General features: G+C 51.2%; 2 protein-coding genes across 2 annotated transcripts; one reads left to right on the forward strand and one right to left on the reverse strand.

Annotated features, from left to right (window-relative positions):
• The first annotated feature begins 203 nt into the window (after window positions 1-203).
• On the forward strand, window positions 204-14208 carry DNAAF2 (dynein axonemal assembly factor 2). The gene is made up of 3 exons (XM_064659689.1): window positions 204-2468; window positions 10941-11087; window positions 12975-14208. The coding sequence occupies exons 1-3, from the start codon at window positions 240-242 to the stop codon at window positions 13482-13484; spliced, it is 2886 nt and encodes a 961-aa protein (XP_064515759.1). The 5' UTR covers window positions 204-239; the 3' UTR covers window positions 13485-14208.
• Window positions 14209-15061: 853 nt separating this feature from the next.
• On the reverse strand, window positions 15062-16974 carry MGAT2 (alpha-1,6-mannosyl-glycoprotein 2-beta-N-acetylglucosaminyltransferase). The gene has a single exon (XM_064659696.1). The coding sequence runs from the start codon at window positions 16918-16920 to the stop codon at window positions 15571-15573; it is 1350 nt and encodes a 449-aa protein (XP_064515766.1). The 5' UTR covers window positions 16921-16974; the 3' UTR covers window positions 15062-15570.
• Window positions 16975-18137: the final 1163 nt, after the last annotated feature.

An 18137-nucleotide genomic window follows, 5' to 3' on the forward strand; every position in this document is an offset into this window, starting at 1 on the left:
GCACTGGCACTTCTGAACAGGCTCCCTGAGGGGATGGCAGTGCCAGCTCAGGGATGCAGGGCAAGTGGGGAGCATGTGCTTTTCAGACAGATGACATGATGGTGGAAAAGCACCCCGCTTGAAGACAAGCACGAGGGCCAAGAGCCACCAGGAAGCCACTGAGAGGCGGAGAAACGTTCAGCAAGGTCAGATGGAGAGCTCAGGGATGGAGAGGCCTCGACCCTGAGGGCGAGCCCGCCATGTTGTTTGCCGTCTCCATAGCAACTGGACGGAAGTGCCCCGGCGCCGCCATCTTGTTTACCGTTACCACAGCAACGCCCGCCATCTTGTTTACCGTTACCACAGCAACGCCCGCCATCTTGCTCGGTGTCTCCACCACCAGCCCGCCCGGGCCGTGCGGGGCCATGGCGGGCGCGGGGCGGCTGCACGACCTGGACCTCAGCGCCGAGGAAGCTGAGCGCCTCCGACGCGCCTTCCGCGACGAGAAGTTCCGCGCGCTGTTCGCCGAGTACGCGGCGGAGCTCACCGACCCGGAGCAGCGCCGGCTGTACGAGGAGGAGGTGGCGGCGCTGGAACGGGAGCGCGGCGTGGAGGTGCGCTTCGTGCACCCCTCGCCGGGCTTCGTGCTGCGGACCAGCCAGGAGGGCTCCCGCCGCTGCTACATCAACGTGTGCAGCAACGCGATGCTGGCGGAGCCGCGGGCCCACGCCGAGCGCGGCGGGCAGCGCTGGGCCCTGCCCTACAGCCTGGCGCCGGGCCGAGAGGAGCTGCGCCGCGCCGGCCGCCGCCGCCTGCTCTACGACGTGGTGTTCCACCCGGCCGCGCTGCGCCTGGCCGCTCGCAGCGCCCCGTTCCGCCGCCTGCTCTGCGACACGGCCCTGGACGCCGTGGAGCGGCACTGCGGGGTGCGGCTGGACCGCGCCAACGCCGCCGTGCTGCGGGGGACCCGCTACAAGGGCGTCCCGCAGGCGCCCGTCATCCGCTCCCCGCTGCCCGGCGGCGCCACGAAGCCGCCCGACGGCGGGGAGTCCCCGCTGCCGCCCTTCCCCTACCCCGCCCCGCCGCCGGCCGACAACGGGGACTCGCCGCCGCCGCCTCCCTTCCCCGCCCCGCCCGCCGCCGGAGCCGCCCCGCCCGCCGGCCCCACCACGCCGCGCTGGAGCATCCGCCACCGCTCCTACGTGGACCTGCAGGACTACCGGCACAGCCGCGACTCGGCGCCCAGCCCGGTGCCGCGGGAGCTGGTGGTGACGGTGGAGCTGCCGCTGCTGCGCTCGGCGGCGCAGGCGGAGCTGGAGATCCGCGGGCGGGAGCTCAGGCTGGACTCGGTCCGTCCCGCCTACCGCCTGCGCCTGCGCCTGCCCTACGCCGTGGACGAGAGCGGCGGCCGGGCCGCCTTCAACCGGGCCCAGCGGCAGCTGCAGGTCACGCTGCCCGTAGTGCCGCCGGCCCCCGCCGGGCAGCGGCGGGAAGGGGCCGAGCCCGCGGCGCAGGGGCCGGGCGAACTGCTGGGCGAGCCGCCGGAGGCTGGGCCGGGCGGCGGGGCCGCTCCTCCCCCGGGCCCCGGCGGCGCGGCCCGGAGCACGTGGGGCGGCGGGGAGACCGGGGATCCACCCGGGGATCCGCCCAGCGAGCCCCCCGCTGAACCATCCCCTGAACCACCCGCTGAACCCCTCTCGGAACCCCCCTCTGAATCAACCGCAGAACAACCCGCTGAGCTCCCCGCAGATCTACCTGCTGAACCCCTTACCGAGCCCCTCGCCGAACGCCCCGCTGGACCACTTTGTTGTCCCCCCGCTGAACTCTGCTCTGAACCCCCCGCAGAACAACCCGCTGATCCCCCCGCTGAACTCCTCGCTGAATCTGCCGAACCACCCGCAGAACCCCTCACTGAACCATCTACTGAATCCCCCACTGATCCACTCGCTGAACCCCAAAAACCACCTGCCGAGCCCCTCGCCAAACCCCCCTCTGACCCACCCCCTGACCCACCCCCTGACCCACCCGCTGACCCACCCGCCGAATCACCCACTGAGCCCCCCAACCCACCACCACGCTCCGGCGCCTCTCCCCCCATCGCCAGCCCCGAGCCGGCCGTGCCCGCCGAGGACGCCCCTCCGAGCGCCCCGCAGGCCTCAGAGCACAGCCCCGCCGGGATGGGCGCCACGTGCCCTCCCTTCCAGGCCCGGCAGGACGAGGCGTCCCTCACCCTGCTCCTGAGAGTGCCCGGCATCCATCCCCAGAGCCTCTGCGGGGACGTGGGCACCCACTACTACAGCCTGCGCTTCTCCACTGACAGCGGTGCCTTTGCCCTGTTCCTGCAGTTCCCTCCCGCAAACAGGCTGCTGTCCCCCGAGACCGGAGTCAGCGTCTCTGCCCACAACGTGGTTGTGGAGCTGGCCAAGGCCCCCGACAGCACCGGGCCCTGGGAGAAGTTCAGCTTCGGCCTCGACCCCTCCGCTCTGCAGGTAATGGCTTCAAAGGGGCAGGTTTGGGGTGTCCCCTCCCCGGAGAGCCGCTGCTCCGCTGCTGGGTGTGGCTCATGTTTGGCTTCGTTGGTGAGCGACGTCTCGGGGAGGTGTGAGGTTGAGTTCAAAGCTGGTAGAGACAGAAGTTGCTTCCTCTGAGAGCTGCTCCTGCATGTGAATGGAGTGACCTGATTTGAGCAAATCTTATCCAAGGTCACATCAGGGAGCTGACACCTTCCTCCTTGGGTTTGCAATGACTTCTGCCTCCCACGCTGACTTTTTTCTAAGGGAAATTGTGGTGATAAGTGAAAACAAAGCCTGCCCTGACCTTTTAAGTCCTTAGTGTTCACTTTTAACTCAAGTAAGTTGCTTGTGCAGCTTGTTCACACAAAGAAAGGAGATGTTTATGGTATACCAGACATACACTCATGTGCATACACTGTCATGAAGTGTGGATGGAGGGTCCCTGTGTCTATATTTTGGGACAGAAACCCCACTTACAGCAATGGGAACACCCATTAGTTCAACCAGAGCAGAACAGCAAACAGCAGCTGTGAACTGTCCATTTTGCTGGGATAAATCTTCACCTTCCCTTCCTCCCTGTCTGGATATGATTCCAGTTTAGTGGTTTATGATTTTATGGGTCCTTTGGCAGTGATGCTCCCATGGTGGGAGAAGGTGGGGTGGCTGCATCCAGGTGACAGTGCCACCTGGGAGCTGCCAGTGTCCCCAAAGGGATGCCCACCTCGTGGCACTCTCGCTGTCCAGAAGCACTCACACAAGTTTTGTGGAAAACCACGTTATTCTGTAAGCTCAGAGTTTCAAACAGCTTCTCATGAGCAGGGATTAAGGCTGCACAGCTCTTGTGTAACCTTCCAGTCATGGGATTTGAAGTTTGGCTTGATTTTAGAGCAATAAAATCCTTTGCATTTTGGATCATGTGCTGTGGGAGTGCAAGTCCAGAAAGCTGGCAGGCTTCAAGTATATCCACTGGGATGGACTTGCCTTGGAGCAGCTTAATTGCTCCTTCCCTACCACTAGAAATTACTTGTGCATGATTTTGAAAGATATTTATCCAATTAGTGTTTGTGCAGCTGAAGCATCCCATTTAATGTCCCATTTAGCAGCTGCACACCTTTTATAACAGCAATTCCTGTGAAGGAGGAGCTGATCATTTCGGGGAAGTATCAAAGATGATGAATTTATGGAGAACCACCCACGCTGAGCTGTTTGCAGAGCATTTCCTCTGCTTTTAGTGGAGCAGAAGCCTTGCAAGTCTGTGCAAGTGGGGCCACAGAGCCCTCAGCACTGCTCTTAGTGGCTGGAATCGGGCACAGGGTGCTGCTGCCACGTCAAATAAGCCACTGTGTAAACTACTGCCTGTTTTCTGCACAGGGACAGAGCCTGCCCAGGGCAGTGGTGGAGTCCCCATCCCTGGAAGTGTTCAAAAAATGTGTGGGTGTGGCACTTGAGGACATGATTTAGTGATGAGCATGGCGGTGGTGCTGGGTTGGTGGCTGCACTAATGGTTTGTGTGCATTTCTTATTACAACTGGGGGAATATCTTGTGATTGGAAGTTGCTAAAAGGCCACCCAGTAATGAGATTTTGGTTTTGTGAGTTAAAAAAACCCCCTTGAATGTGCTGATTTTAGTATATATATTGCAAAACGTTTTGGGTGGAGTAGGAGGAAGAGATTGGGCATTAGTCATAGGCTTCCCAGCCATTCATTCACACAGCAGACTCCAAAAGATTCTCCTGGCATGGAGTCCTTTGGACACTGGGCCTGCAAACTGAAGCAGGAGAAATAAACTGAAGTCATTTGTTCTGTTTGCTTTCTTTAAACTGATATTCCCCCGAAGTGCCTGTGCCAGCACTGAGAGCTGCACTCACTCAGAGTGAAGGGAGAAAAATTAATATTTAATTAGAACCACTATTATATGCTGCCTTCTGGCCATTAACTATTTCCTCCTGGTCGCTTTTCTTCTACTTCTGTTGATTTCTTCAATTTGTCTGATGTAATTTTGGATGTTTTTCTGCTTTGGCTCTCATTCTGTAAATCAGAGCTGTTGTTCTTGCACTGAGACCTGTAACGAGTTGCATCAGTCATTGCAGAGTGCACAAAGCAGGGCCCTGTTTGATCCCTTCAAGGAGCTTTTGGTGGCTGAGGGGAGCAGGAATTTTATCCTGCACTTCCCAGTGTGCTTGTTCATCATCTCTTCTCCCACAGCAGTGTTACCAGAGGACAGTGCATGGCAAAAGTGAATCATGGAATCAGAGAATCCCAGAATGGTTTGAGTTGGAAGGGACCTTAAAGCCCATCTCATTCCACCTCCTGCCGTGGGCAGGGACACCTTCCACTAACCCAGGTTGCTCAGAGCTCCATCCAGTTTGGCCAGTGTTTTTCTTAACAGATATAGAATTCCTACTCTGCTATTGTCTGGGAAGTTGCTTCCTACTGGAGACTGAGGGTTGTTGTGTTGTTTCATGGAACAAATTCCTCTGGGTTAGTTCAGAATCTGCCCCTCACTGGAAACCTCTTCACCACCCTGAGCTGCTGCCCAGTTCTCTCCCATTAACTGCCAGTCTTTTCTTGGAAATTGGTCTGATCCAGATACTGGTAGAAGAATGAACTGAGCTTGTCCTTGGGACACTGTGCTTGAAACAGAATTTCAAGGACTGCTTTTCCCTTTGTAGTCACCTACAGCTAATCCCTGTGCTGGAAGATGACCCGTTTAGAGCTCAGTCTCCACAGATGCTGAGCAGTTGGAATTTCCCACCCTTACCTCTTTTCAGGAAATCTTTACAGTGCCACAGTCCCCCCTGGACTTTAACTGTGAATAGTTTCACTCCTTGGCTAAACTATAATGTCCACACAGCAGTTGGACTTGATGATCTTGGAAGTCTTTCCCATCCTAAATGATTCTATGACTTGTTGACCGGAAATCCTATAAAAATAAAGATTCCATAGCTTGGGGCATCATGGACCAGGGTCACATATTTCAGGGGTTTAAAGGTGACCTTTTGTCACTGCCCTGGTGCTCCATCACTGCACCAGAGACCACACAGCACTGATCCTTCTGCAGGGCTCGCTCCAGGCCCTGCTTTTCCAGGGAATATCCTGAGGAAGCTTCCTGGCTTCCCCATTGCCAAAAATCACTGTCTGCTCTTTGCCTTGAAGGACCAGCCATGGGCTGTGCTCCCTCCACTGCAGTTCGTCCACTAATGCCTGCTGCATCTTTTCCTTAAATCCTTAAATTCAGGCCTGGGAAACTCCTGCATCAGAGAGTTGCCCTTCATTTCGAGACAACACAGCCTGGAGAGTAAATGATGAAGAAAGAATGCTTGAGAGTTAAATAACCATTAATACAATTTGTAAGCCTGCCAGGCAAGGTTTGTGAGAACAGCATGTCCCAGTGTGTCCTGGTTTATGGTAGAGCAGGAGTTGGGCAGTGACGGAAATCGTGCCTTTGGAAAGCACTGTCTTGGAATGTTTGGCCTCCTGGGGTTAAATGCTCAATTCTTAACAGAAATAAAAAGCAGTTTTCTAGTGGGTGTATTGAACTCCTGAGACTTGGAGGCTCAGTTATCAGAGCATGTGAAACACGTGTGGTAGCTAATTAATTCTGCCAGCAGTTTTGGGGTCGTGTGTGCTCATTTTCATGGGATTAGAAAAAGATTGGGTCACGTAGGAATTCCCTTTCATGCCGATCCACACCCTTCCTGCCCCTCTCAGCGGCCTGGAGTGAGTTAGTTCACAGGATGTGTGCTCATTCCCTGGTCAGTGCTTCTCCCTGGGAACCCCTCACTGCAGGAGGAATCACAGCCAGACCATCCCTTTCCTCATAAACCCCCATCTCCTCTTAGGGAGAATATTAAGATTTAACTCACATAAACCCCCCGGGGCTCCAGAGAACAGCAGGGGAGCAGAGGAAAACAGAAATATTTCCTCTGCTTTCCTATGCATTACGTTTTTTTAACATTTACAGTCTGAAAAATATTATACTGAACATTCCTGAGGAGTTCATGGTTGGAGCTAAGCGTGAGTTACACTGTTTGTGAGGTATCCAAACAGGAATTGCCCAGCAACATGGAAGCTTTGTTTAGCTTCTCTATGAGCATTGATGCCTCCACAGAGGATGTTTTGGGTGGGTGTGATTTTTCTGCTTGCCACAGCCACCAGTATCTTGTGAAGGAGATGTTTTGGAAGCTTTTGGTGCTGGCAAAATAAGATGTGGACCTGTTGGAGTGGGTCCAGAAGAGGCCACTAGACTGGTCACAAGGCTGGAGCCCCTCTGCTCTGGGGACAGGCTGGGAGAGCTGGGGGGGTTCACTTGGAGAAGAGAAGGCTCTGGAGAGACCTTAGAACTCCTTCCAGGGCCTAAAGGGGCTCCAGGAGAGCTGGAGAGGGACCTGGGACAAGGGATGGAGGGACAGGACAAGGGAGAATGGCTTCCCACTGCCAGAGGGCAGGGATTGATGGGATATTGGGAAGGAATTCCTGGCTGGGAGGGTAGGGAGGCCCTGGCCCAGGTTGCCCAGAGAAGCTGTGGCTGCTCCATCCCTGGAAGTGTCCAAGGGCAGTGCCAGGGCTTCACCACCTGCACAGGGAAGAATTTCTTCCCAATGTCCCATGTAAATGTAAGTCACCTGTGTGTGGCTGCAGGTGGCAGAGCTGTGTTGCTCCCAGCACAGGGAACATGTGGAAAAGGCTGTGGGCTGGATGTGCTCCTGTGGGCTCACTGCTGGAGCTGTCCTTGTGCTCAGTGATCTTGGAATTAGGGCCCTTGTGGATAAATGTTTTTCTTGGTTTGAGAGTCAACCAAGCATGAAACCCAGAGAGCCACGTTGGGAAGTGTAAGACACGGATGTTTTACGGCTTTGCCACTTTTCAGGGAGAAATCCATCCTGGAGAGCTCTTCTGCCCTCATTTCCAAGCTGTTTGGAGTTGTTACATGCTTTCTTTGAAAGTCAAGGCTATAATTTTCAATTTCCAAGCTACTATAAAGACTTAATACAATAGTCAGGGGTCACTTCTAAGAACATGCTGCTGGAAGCTGGGGCTGTTGTGTGTAATCCTACAACAGTTTATTTTTGGTTCAGTTAATTCTGTGCTCATCATTTCAAGACTCTTGGCAAGTTTTTGGGGAGGTCAAGGAAGGACAGAGAAGGAGAACAGAACAAACTTATTATTTCATATTTTTCAGAGTAATCTCCTTCCCAAGCTGCATTAAGAACCATAATTAGTTTGCTTCTGCTATAAAACAAACTAATTTCTGCATAGCCTTTAATTGGTAGCTGCATTTTGGGAATAACATGTCTACACAAAACATTTATGTTAGGAAACATTATTAACCTACTGATTAAGCTCATCAAAGCTCCTTTTGAGCTGTTTAATCTTTGCAGTCATGAGCTCCTTGGAAAAGTTTTCACCCCACTGCAGGTAGTAAAATTTTGAGCTTCAAATTCTCATGTTGAGCTGGTTTGTGCTGGGACCCTACAAAGCCAGAGGCCAGGAGATCCACAGATCCAGGTCCCTTTCCATATTGAGTTGGTGGTTGTTCCTGGAGAGGATATGTCTGCCCCATCCCTGGAAGTGTTCAAGGCCAGATTGGAGCAACCTGGTCCAGTGGAAGGTGTCCCTGCCTGTGGCAGGGGGTGGGAATGAGATGGTTTTTAAGATCCCTTCCCACCCAAACCATTCCACGATTCTGGGGTTCTCTGAGCTTCTCATTGCAGGAGGCACACAAATAATTTAAACCCGAAATCTGTGCTGCTTTTAAAACTGTTGCAGCCTGCGTGGGAGGTAACTCTGGATGGAAATTGGCTATGAATTTGGATAAAGTGAGGCAGAATAAACCCGTTTGGTTGCCGAGGGCAGCCGTGAGGGGCCCAGCTTTGCACCGGCCGTGCTGTGAGAGACAAGGGTGGCTTTGAATGGTGAAGTGCTCTAGAAACCAAAGTCCTTCCTGCTAACGTTTATGTTAATTTGGTCTCAGTTTAGTCACAGGGAAAAATGAATGTGTACCAAACAGCAGATGACAGTATGTGCAGGGAGAAACAAATTAAATTGGAAGTTGCTAAGAGAGGATCATAAATACCAGAAAATAAACGGTTTAAGCCGACGAATTATTTTACAGGGTCATTGAAATCATCTGCAGATGGTTATCCTCTGTTTGCTCTGGCTTGGAAGGCAGAGCAGGCTTTAGAATAAATGCCTGAGTCATTTTTTTCCAAGGTCTAGGCTTTGATAACATCTGCAGTAATATAAATGCCTCGGTGTGTGCTCCCCGTGAATTCAAAGTCTGAGTTACAGTCTCAGGCTAATGATAATCACCTTAGTGACAACAAACACATCCAAGGTGCTGTGATTTATGGCAGGCCATGGGGTAGGACTGGGATAAAATGTTAAATACTTATGGGAGTACTGTGTTGGGCTGGAATGAAACTTTATAGCAATCGGTCAAAATTAACAGAACATCACAAGTGGTTACTTTTTATCCTCGTGTTAAGTACTGATTAATCATGGAATGTCCTGAGCTGGAAGGGACCCACAAGGATCATCCAGTGCAACTCCTGGTCCTGCCCAGGACACCCCAACAATCCCACCCTGTCCCTGAGAGAGTTGTCCAAACCCTCCTGGAGCTCTGGCAGCCTTGGGGCTGTGCCCACTGCCCTGGGGAGCCTGGGCAGTGCCAACCACCCTCTGGGGGAAGAACCTTTTCCTGACAACAGACCTTCCATTCAGTTTTTGTTTTTAATTTACTGGGAAGAAAACAAATTCTTTTACTTTTAATCGGGAAGAAAATCTCCAGAAAGATTTCTTGGGTTTGTTGCCAAAATGCAAAGTGCTGATTGCATCGAGGACTGTCCCTCCCTCAGGCAACCACGTGTGCCAGATGCAGGTTCAGAGGGAAAATAGACTGTTTTCCCCATTTTGTGTTGGAAATGTAGGATGAGGATTGGAACGACCTGGTCTAGTGGAAGGGTGTCCCTGTTTCCATACTCTGACACCTTCTCTTGGACTCTGCAGAGTATTCCCACAATCCTGGGGCACTGGCAGGTCCCTCTCTGGCAGGCAGGAAAGGATATAACATTAGGGAATAACTATTTTAGGCTTTGCAGACAGAAATGCAAGGAGTAGGTATGTTATGGGAGGGTTTTCTGTCAGGGCAGCCCTGCTGTACTTTAATCTTCCCCCAAACAGTTTCAGCATCCAAAGCTGGCTCTTTGCCTGGATTGTAATCTTTCTGGATAGAAAATGAGTTCAATCCTCTGGCTTGGAAAACCAACAGTATCTATGTTATGACTTTCCATATTGTGATTTCTAATTTTAATAGTGGAAAAAATAGGACGCTGGGTTATTTTTCCCATACTGTTTGGGGTTTTTTTTTTCAAGATGACAGTTAAATTTTGTACCTCAGACACAATGTGACATCTGGCTGTGCATAAGGCTACGTCCACAGGGGGCCAAAAATGTGCAGAATTGCCTTTTTTGCTTCTCAGTCTGCAAGATGTCAGTGATAATTGAATTTAACTTCCATTGGATTGACAAGAGGGTTGAACTGGACCGAGAAATTTTAAAGTGTGACTTAAAGTGGAAGGTTTGCAACTTCTCCCTGTTACTTCCAATTAAACAGGAAAGGTAATTCCCAGAGCACAAAACACTCCTCTAGGTCAGAACATTTTTATTGTGCCAAAGTCTGTCCTCACCCTCAGCCTACACAGAAGATTTAGGAATAACACAAGCACGGGGAAAGCTCTGCAGTTCTTATGAAACAGCCCCTCCAGGATGTGTTTTAGGACCTTTAATTACCTGTAACTGATTTAAATCTTTAAACCTGTAGCAACATGTTTCACTTTGTTTATGAACTGCATATGAACGGCCTGGAAACACACCCCAGGCTGTCCCTCTGCCTCTGGATAACTCTCCTTGTTTTCCAACTGGCTTGTCTGCATGGAGATCTGAGCAGCCTCCCTGGCTGGGTGTGAAATGGATACAGCCCTGCGTGTTCCATATCTCATCTTGGAGCTGAGGGTTCACAGATCCCGCAGGGACACTCCAAGGAGGTGTTTGTGTTTTCCCAAGCACATGAAACAAACCCATAACAGTGTCACACCTTCCTGGTGTTAAGCCAGGTGAGGACAGTGCAACGATGTTGGTGCAAATCATTCCTCAGAGAGAGTCTAAACTTATATTAATCATGTGTCCATAGAGAGAAAGCACTTTTCTTTTATATTTGGTGTGATGCTGATCTGTGATTTCAATCCACATGAGCTGAGCACTGCTCTTCATCCATTTCACCTCGTTACTCTGAATGTCTGGCTCAGAATTTCTCTATCAAGGCATGAATGAGCTGTGAAACTTGTGAAGTGTCCTGGCTTTCTTTGCAGTGAGTTTTTAGCCCAAATATCACTAAAGTTTAGCACAAAAAGAACATAACCTGCTCTTTCTCTTTTTTTTTTCCTTTAGGAAAGATTGTTTGTCACTGAAGAGAACGTTGATGGATTTCTAGGCACTGCTTTATGCCCTTCTTCTTGCTCCCAATCAGCACTGGAAAGCCAGCCATTAATTGAAGTGCTGGAGGTTTCTGAGGACAGAATTCAAATCAGGGTGGAGGTGAGGATCTCTGGGAGCAGCACATGCTCTGGCTGATTTATGTTCTTCAGCAAGGTCCTATCAAATCCCACTGATACATCTCTGTTCCTGTTTTGTCTTCACAGAGTGGGGAAAAACCGGGAGTGGGGTTATTTAAAAGTAGAACTGTCAATTTTCAGAAGCACAGGTTGTGTTTGTGCCATTTAACGTGACCAAGGGATTGAAACCTCCTATATTTCACTTGAAAAAGGAGAACTGTGATCCAGTCTTTAAAGAAAGTGCTTTCTCCTTGCAGGAATACTTCACTCTCTCAGCCTTGTACAGGTAGAGAAATCCTAGAGGATTTTGTCTGGGAAGAATCATGTCTCCTTATCTTTATTCAGTCCAAGCATTTGAATACTTGAGGGGTTCCTGTTGTGTAGATAATTAAACATGAGGCTATTAATCTTAAACACTGGTCTCAAATTCACATTTGTAATGTTTCAGGCCTCATTCAGGCCACTCTTCTTCCTCAGTCACCTTGTCTAGATAGAGGATGCAAGACAGGCTGTTTCTGGGATCTGTCACAGGATTCAAATGTGCTCCTGTTGCAAAACAGATGGACAGAAGAAGAAACCAAAATGTTAGTTTTGCAAAGGGGGAAATGTAAAGCCCCCCACATTAACTGGGATTTCTTGGCAGGTACTGCATCAGAAATTCAGGTTAAACTTTTCTGAAAGGAAACATAAAATGCAGGGACAGTCAGGTCACTGCTGTGGCCCTGAACTGGGGTCTGCAGACAGAGTTAATGTGTAGGTGGCTTGTTTGGAGGCAAGTTCAGACAAAGAACATGACCTTTGGAACCAGGCTGGAGGCCCCAGGAGTTTTTCAAAGGTAGTGGCTTTACTTGGCAGGCTTAATGTGTGTAGCTAGTGCAGATTGTACATAAAAATCTAAAATTCAAAGTGTTGGAAAGCAGATCTGTGTGTTTTGAGGCCTAAGAAAAGGCAGCTGAGATATCTTAAATCATCACACTCCTGGTGCTGTGCCGGGACAGCAGTTGGAGTCAATGATCCTTGTGGGTCCCTTCCAGCTCAGGTTGTTTGTTCCATGATTCTGTGTCTATGTGGGAGAATCATCCAGTTTGAAGAAGGACTTATTTCTGTTGCTTTTGTCTCTTGCTGGAGTGAGCAGAGGTTTGGGGTCAGGGAGGGCTGGTTGTGTGAGAGAGCAGCTCTGTCTAAATCCATGAATCCAGCTGCTCCTGGACAGATCCCTGCCTGATCCTCACTGCCCACTGATAGGGACCTATGAGCTAACAGCAGCCTTTTGCAAAAACACTCAATAATGTTGAAACTGGGGAACTGCCATTTAGACAACACCTCTCACAGTTCCTCCTCTCCTGAGGCAAACCATGGCAATTCCTGGATTAGCTCCACAGGCCGGTAATTTCCCTAATTGCAAGGTTCAAACACGCTCCTGCAATGAGAGTTCAGATCCCTTGGCTGATTTTGTGGCCCCTGAGATCTGGAAAACAGGCTGGGTGTGGTGAAAGGCCTTTCCTAATCCTGCAGCCATGGTGGCTGTGGTGCTTGGCCGCTGCCCAGCAGCTTTTCCTAGAGCAGAGGAAACCCTCGGGAAGTGAGCAGCCTCCCTGCCACTCATTCCCACGCGCCAGACAAGAGCAGGAAAACCCCAGCACCGGGCTCACTTGGCTTTGTGGAATAGAATCACAGAATCACAGAGTCATAGGATGGTTTGGGTTGGAAGGGACCTTAGAGATCATCCAGTTGTGACCCCCTGCCATGGACATTCCACCAGTCCAAGTTGCTCAGCTGTTGGAGGAACAAGTGTCTCTGCTGTCTTTGCAGCAGTTTTGTGTGCACGGTTTGTTTCAGCTGCAAAATAACTCATTTATTTCCTTGACAGCCACAGGAACGTGATGGAGAAGGAACACTTGGCAGCTCAGGGGGAGACCTTGCTGGAAAGACCAACGGTGACTACCCCGAAACAAAGGCAGAAACAAAGTGCCCTGCAGCTGATGGAGAACGTGCTGCAGGAACCAACACGGCTCCCACAGCTGAAACAATAGGAAAAGTAGGTTGTAGTTCACACCATTGTTTGGAGCACGAACCTCCTGACACCAGTTCAGCGATTGCTGGTGAATCTGGGAGAAAGGAACCAGATTTAGAAAGTGCTGCCGCAGCAGGCGACACGGCCCCGGCCCCAGGCTCTGCAAAACAAGGAGAGCTTCTGCCAGGGGGGCAGGAGGCAGTGGAAGGGCACGAAGAGGCTGAACCCCCAGGGCTGGACAGCAGGGCAGCCTCCCCTCTGCTACGAGAAGTGAACCTTGAGGACGGGAGCGTGCGGGTCCTCAGGGATCACGTAACGCGCTGCCCCGTCGTGTTTCAGAATTCCTTGCTGTATGAGTTGGATTAGTTTAATGGGTTTAGGATTTCCTTCTGTTGTTTGATGCTTTTTGTGACTTCCACTTGCTGGTGGGTGACTTCAGGGCTCAGAGGTCCCCACTGGAACTGTTTCAGCATCAAAACCTTACGTTGTTACAATTTTTGCAGTTAATAGATCTGTTTTCTAATCACATGTATGGGCTGAAGTAGTTTTATTACAAGAAGGATGCAGTTGGAAGTGAATCTGAGCTCCTGGAAGAAAATGTATCTTCATTGTTTACATAACTTTTTTATTCTCTTACCAGATTTCAGGGATTATTTGTATATATCCTTGGTCTAATGGCTCCCTTGGGAATTGAGCAGTATTCATCATTTTTCAAACCTTTCATTTTGTGATAACTGCAGGATTAGACTCGCAGTGATTTTTAGCAATCAAATGAAATTTCTAATTACCCGGAGAAGTTCTAATTAGTCTCCTAGAAATAATCAACATCTACACCCTGTATTCCATCCTAGTGCAGTGCTTTGCAGCACCCAGACATCCCCCAGCTGAACAAATTCCTTTGCACAGTAACAACATCCTCTGGGTGCACGTGTGCTGTGAAGTATTTACAATTTGGGAGACGGATTCACTTTATCCAGATTTATTTTCACAGTTTCCCTCGAGTTTCCACGTGCTCGTTGCTGGTTCACCTCTCTAAAGTGCCATAACCAAAAGAACACATCTAATAATAAACTTCCAGTTCCCTTTCTCACTGGTGCTGAACCAACTTCTGTTTTCGTTTGAGCTCTACAAGACACGGAGGTGCTTTAGAGGAAAGTTAAATTTGCCTTGTTTCAGGGCTGCTCTGGAATTACTGTCACATTTCTGTGCCAAACATGAGTGTGTGCAGTGGGGTGTGTGGTGTGTTACTCTCTGAGTTCAGTGAAGCCACAGTTGCCAAAACACCTGCCCTGCCCTCCAGGGCAGCACATCCGCTGCAGGAGGGCGAGGGCTTTGCTGGGTTAAGTTTAACCCCCTTCAGCTTTTTTGGGGGAGGTCTCTGAGGGCTGAGGCACCAGCACAGCTTCATCATCACCCCTGACCCTGTGAAACAACACAGAGCAAGTGTGTTGCAAAATTGCAGTGGTTAAATAACCCCGGGAAAAAAAAAAAAAAAGACATTTTGTTTCTCTGACATACTTCTCTGTTCTACAAAAAGCTGCTGAGATGCTGCTGTTACCAGCTGTGCTTCAGAGAGCAGTGCCACGAAAGCAGCTGTAGTGACAACAAACAGCTCTGTGGCTCCCAACTCCAGATCAGCCCAGATCACAGCAGCACTTTTTACTGGTGGTTTTACATGGCTAATCTGAAACCAACTTTTTTTTTTTTTTAATTTAATTCAAACAAAAGAAGTGTTGTGCCACCAATTTGCTATTTTTTTCTGCCTCAATTAATGAGTATCATTAAAAATTTAATGAAGTTAAATGCACACTGCTAGAAGGGGTGATGGCACATGCCCAGCCCTCGGGATTAAAGAAGAGAAACTCCCCTCCCACCCCATCCTGACTTTTTAGGAACACGAGATGACATCATCGTTTTGGTGACAATCAAGGACTTCTCTGCAATTACAAAACAACTGACTTTTTATTTCGGCAGAACTAAAAAAATCATATATTTATCTACATCGTAGTAAAAACAATGAATTTATTTTTCCATCCTTCATATATTTCATCGACACATCGCAACCGAGCCGGGACACAGGGATCAGGCATGAGGTGACCCCGGGTGGGACAGCACACGAGGGCCCCCCCGGCGCGGTGTCACGGGCACCGCCGGAGCTTCAGCACCAAAAAAGATGCACTTAAAAGTGTTCTCCTCCTTCTCCTCCTCCTCCTCCTCCTCCCAGCAAACTCAGCAGCAGGTCACTTTTTGCGTAGGGGCTGCAGCACATCACCCATTTCCAAAACGTGGTTGCCAAACATGAGAGATTACTATTTTGGGACACCTTTAAACAAGAATGTTTATTCATATTAAAGCAGAAACCAACTCATAAATGCTGTTTATACACGTGTGTGCCTGTAAAAGACAAAATGGGACAACTCAAGAAGAAAAGAAGGCTGCAAGAGAAGGATCCTCACTGGAGTCTGCGGTAACTCTTACAGAGTTCGTGGTCCCTGATGTCTCCCCACCCTCCGTTTTTGACGTGAGGGGACAGGGGAGCCATGGAGTACCTTTTACTGACACTCATCGTCTTGGGAAACAGGTACTGTTGGTTGCTGTTCAAGAGAGAGTCGATTTTGGCACTCTGGGTGGACGGTCTGCAGGATTTCTTGTGGTGCATGCCACAGTCCCCCGTGTGAAAAATCCTGGGGATCTCGGGAACCAGCACTTTCCAGAACTTTGGAAGACAAGAGACAGTCAAGTGCTGCAGAGTCCAGTCCCAGTTGTAGTCATCGTAGGTGCAGAAGGCGTCCGTGCACTCGATGAGCTTCTGGTAGGTGTCTCTGCCGAAGGCCATGCCCATGTTGTGCTCCGTGGACTTCCACGTCTTCATCTCCACCTTGTCGGCGCGGCCGGCGAAGCCGCCCCGCACGGGGCTGTAGGTGCCCAGGGACACCACCTGGCACTCGGGGCACTCGCGCTGGCGCAGGGCCCAGAGCTGCTTGAGGACGTGGTAGAAGTCGGGGGCCAGGTAATGATCCTCCTCCAGGAAGAGCACGGGCCCCGCGTGCTCCCGCAGCGCCCGCACGCGCTCCCACACGAAGTGCAGCTTCCACCACCAGTGATGCTTGGTCTGGGCGAACCGCGCCTCGCGGTAGTGCCCGAACGAGTCCGGGAACTCGGCGTTGATGCAGCCCAGGCGCAGCGCCGCCGCCTTGCCCACGTCGCGGGGGCAGTCGCGGGGGTCGTGGCCCGGGAACTCGCGCGGGTACAGCTGGATGCTGAACGGGAAGAACACCTGGAGCACGGCGCAGAAGTCCACGCGGGCCGCCAGCCGGTTCAGCTCCTCGGCCCACAGGTCGTGGCTCAGCACCAGCAGCACGTTCTCCACGCCCGCCGCCCGCCGCAGCGACTCGAGCAGCAGCCGCAGGTGCTCGGCGCGGTCGTGCACCTGCACCACGAGCACCAGGTCGGGCCGCGCCGGGAAGCGCCCGGCGTTCCGCACCGGCTGGTCGAAGTTCAGCCGGTACACGAGCGAGCGGTAACTCAGCGTCGCGTTCTCGGACAGCACCGCCGGCACCACCGCGGCGGCAGCGGAGGCGTTGGCGGCGGGGCGGCGCGGCGGCACCGGCGGCGCGGGGGGGGCGGGCTCGCTGACCCGCGGCGGCTCCCCGGTGCTACCGGGACCGCCTCGCTGCTGCTGCTGCTGCTGCTGCTGCCGCCGCCGGCCGCCGCCGCCGCCGGTGCCCCAGAGCGCCAGGGCGCAGAGCGCCAGCGCCGCCGCCAGCAGCAGCACCTTGCGCTTGTAGACGCGCAGCCGCATGTTCCCGGCGGCGGCGGCCCCGCTCCGCCGCTCCCGCCGCCGCCGCCGCCGCCGCTCCCGCTCCCAGCGCGCGCGCGCCGCCGCCGCCCCGCGCGCACACGTTCCCGCGCCCCGTTGGCCGCCGCCGCGCCCGCCTCCGCGCCGCCATTGGCCGCCGGGGCCGTCACTCAACCGGGCGCGAGCTTCCGCCGCGCCGCGCTCTGATTGGGCGGCGCCGGAAAGGGGGCGGGGCCGGGCCGTGAGGGCAGAGCGGGGGCGGGCGGGGAAATCCTGAGGGATCGGGGCGGACAGCGGGAAATAACTCCGGGAATGCGCCTACAACCAGCCTGCATTCGAGACAGTGATACATAAGAGCAGTTAATTCTGTGTTTGAAGAATAACACGGTAAAAATCATGCTGGAGCGGCAAGGATAAGGTGAGAAAATGGCAGGAATGAGATAAAATCATTCCGGGTTTTGAAGAATAAGATAAAATCCTTGCGGGATTGAAAGAATGAGGTAAAATAATTGTAGGTTTGAAAGATTAGGATAATTGTAGATTCGGAAGATTAAGAGAATAAAAACGGTGTAGCATGGCAAGAATTAAGACATTCACTCCAGGGCTGCAAGATTAAGATTAATTAATTCTAGAATTGCAAGTATAAAACGATTCCAGAGCTTTCAAGAGTAATACACAAGAGTAAAATAATTCCAGAATTGCAAGAGCAAGGTAAGAAAACCATCCTGGATTGGCAAGAATAATACAGAGTAAAATAAAATAATTCTAGAATTGTAAGAACAAGGTGAGAAAATCATCCTGGGTTGGCAAGAGTAATATAGAACATAAAACTATGCTGGGATTGCAAGAATAAAACATAATAAAATTGTTCCAGAATGGTAAGAATGCAAAATTCATTCTAGAATGGCAATAAATAAATTCTAGGGTTGTAAGAGTAATTTATTTGCAAGAATGTATGAGGAAAACAGTTCTAGAAAGCCAAGAATACAAGAGAAAAATCTAGACTTGCAAGAATAATGCATTTAAAATCACTGAAATGGCAAGAATACAAGGAAATAATTCTGAAGCTGTGAGAATAAGTAAGAAAATAACTCCAGAATTGCGGGAATAAATTAAGAAAATAGTTCTGGAATTTCAAGAATGATAAATAATAAAATAATTCTATCATTACAAGGATAATGCATCATCATTCTAGATTTTCAGGAATATAAGGCGAGAGT

Source organism: Pseudopipra pipra, chromosome 6 (assembly GCF_036250125.1).
Source record: "Pseudopipra pipra isolate bDixPip1 chromosome 6, bDixPip1.hap1, whole genome shotgun sequence".
In the NCBI taxonomy this organism is placed as follows: domain Eukaryota; kingdom Metazoa; phylum Chordata; class Aves; order Passeriformes; family Pipridae; genus Pseudopipra; species Pseudopipra pipra.

Excerpts from the sequence above, each read along its gene's own strand:
- DNAAF2 (XM_064659689.1), top strand. The coding sequence starts at position 240 with ATGTTGTTTGCCGTCTCCATAGCAACTGGACGGAAGTGCCCCGGCGCC. Across the intron at positions 2,469-10,940 it reads TCGACCCCTCCGCTCTGCAG|GAAAGATTGTTTGTCACTGA; the intron begins GTAATGGCTTCA and ends TTTTTCCTTTAG. Across the intron at positions 11,088-12,974 it reads GAATTCAAATCAGGGTGGAG|CCACAGGAACGTGATGGAGA; the intron begins GTGAGGATCTCT and ends TTTCCTTGACAG.
- MGAT2 (XM_064659696.1), bottom strand. The coding sequence starts at position 16,920 with ATGCGGCTGCGCGTCTACAAGCGCAAGGTGCTGCTGCTGGCGGCGGCG.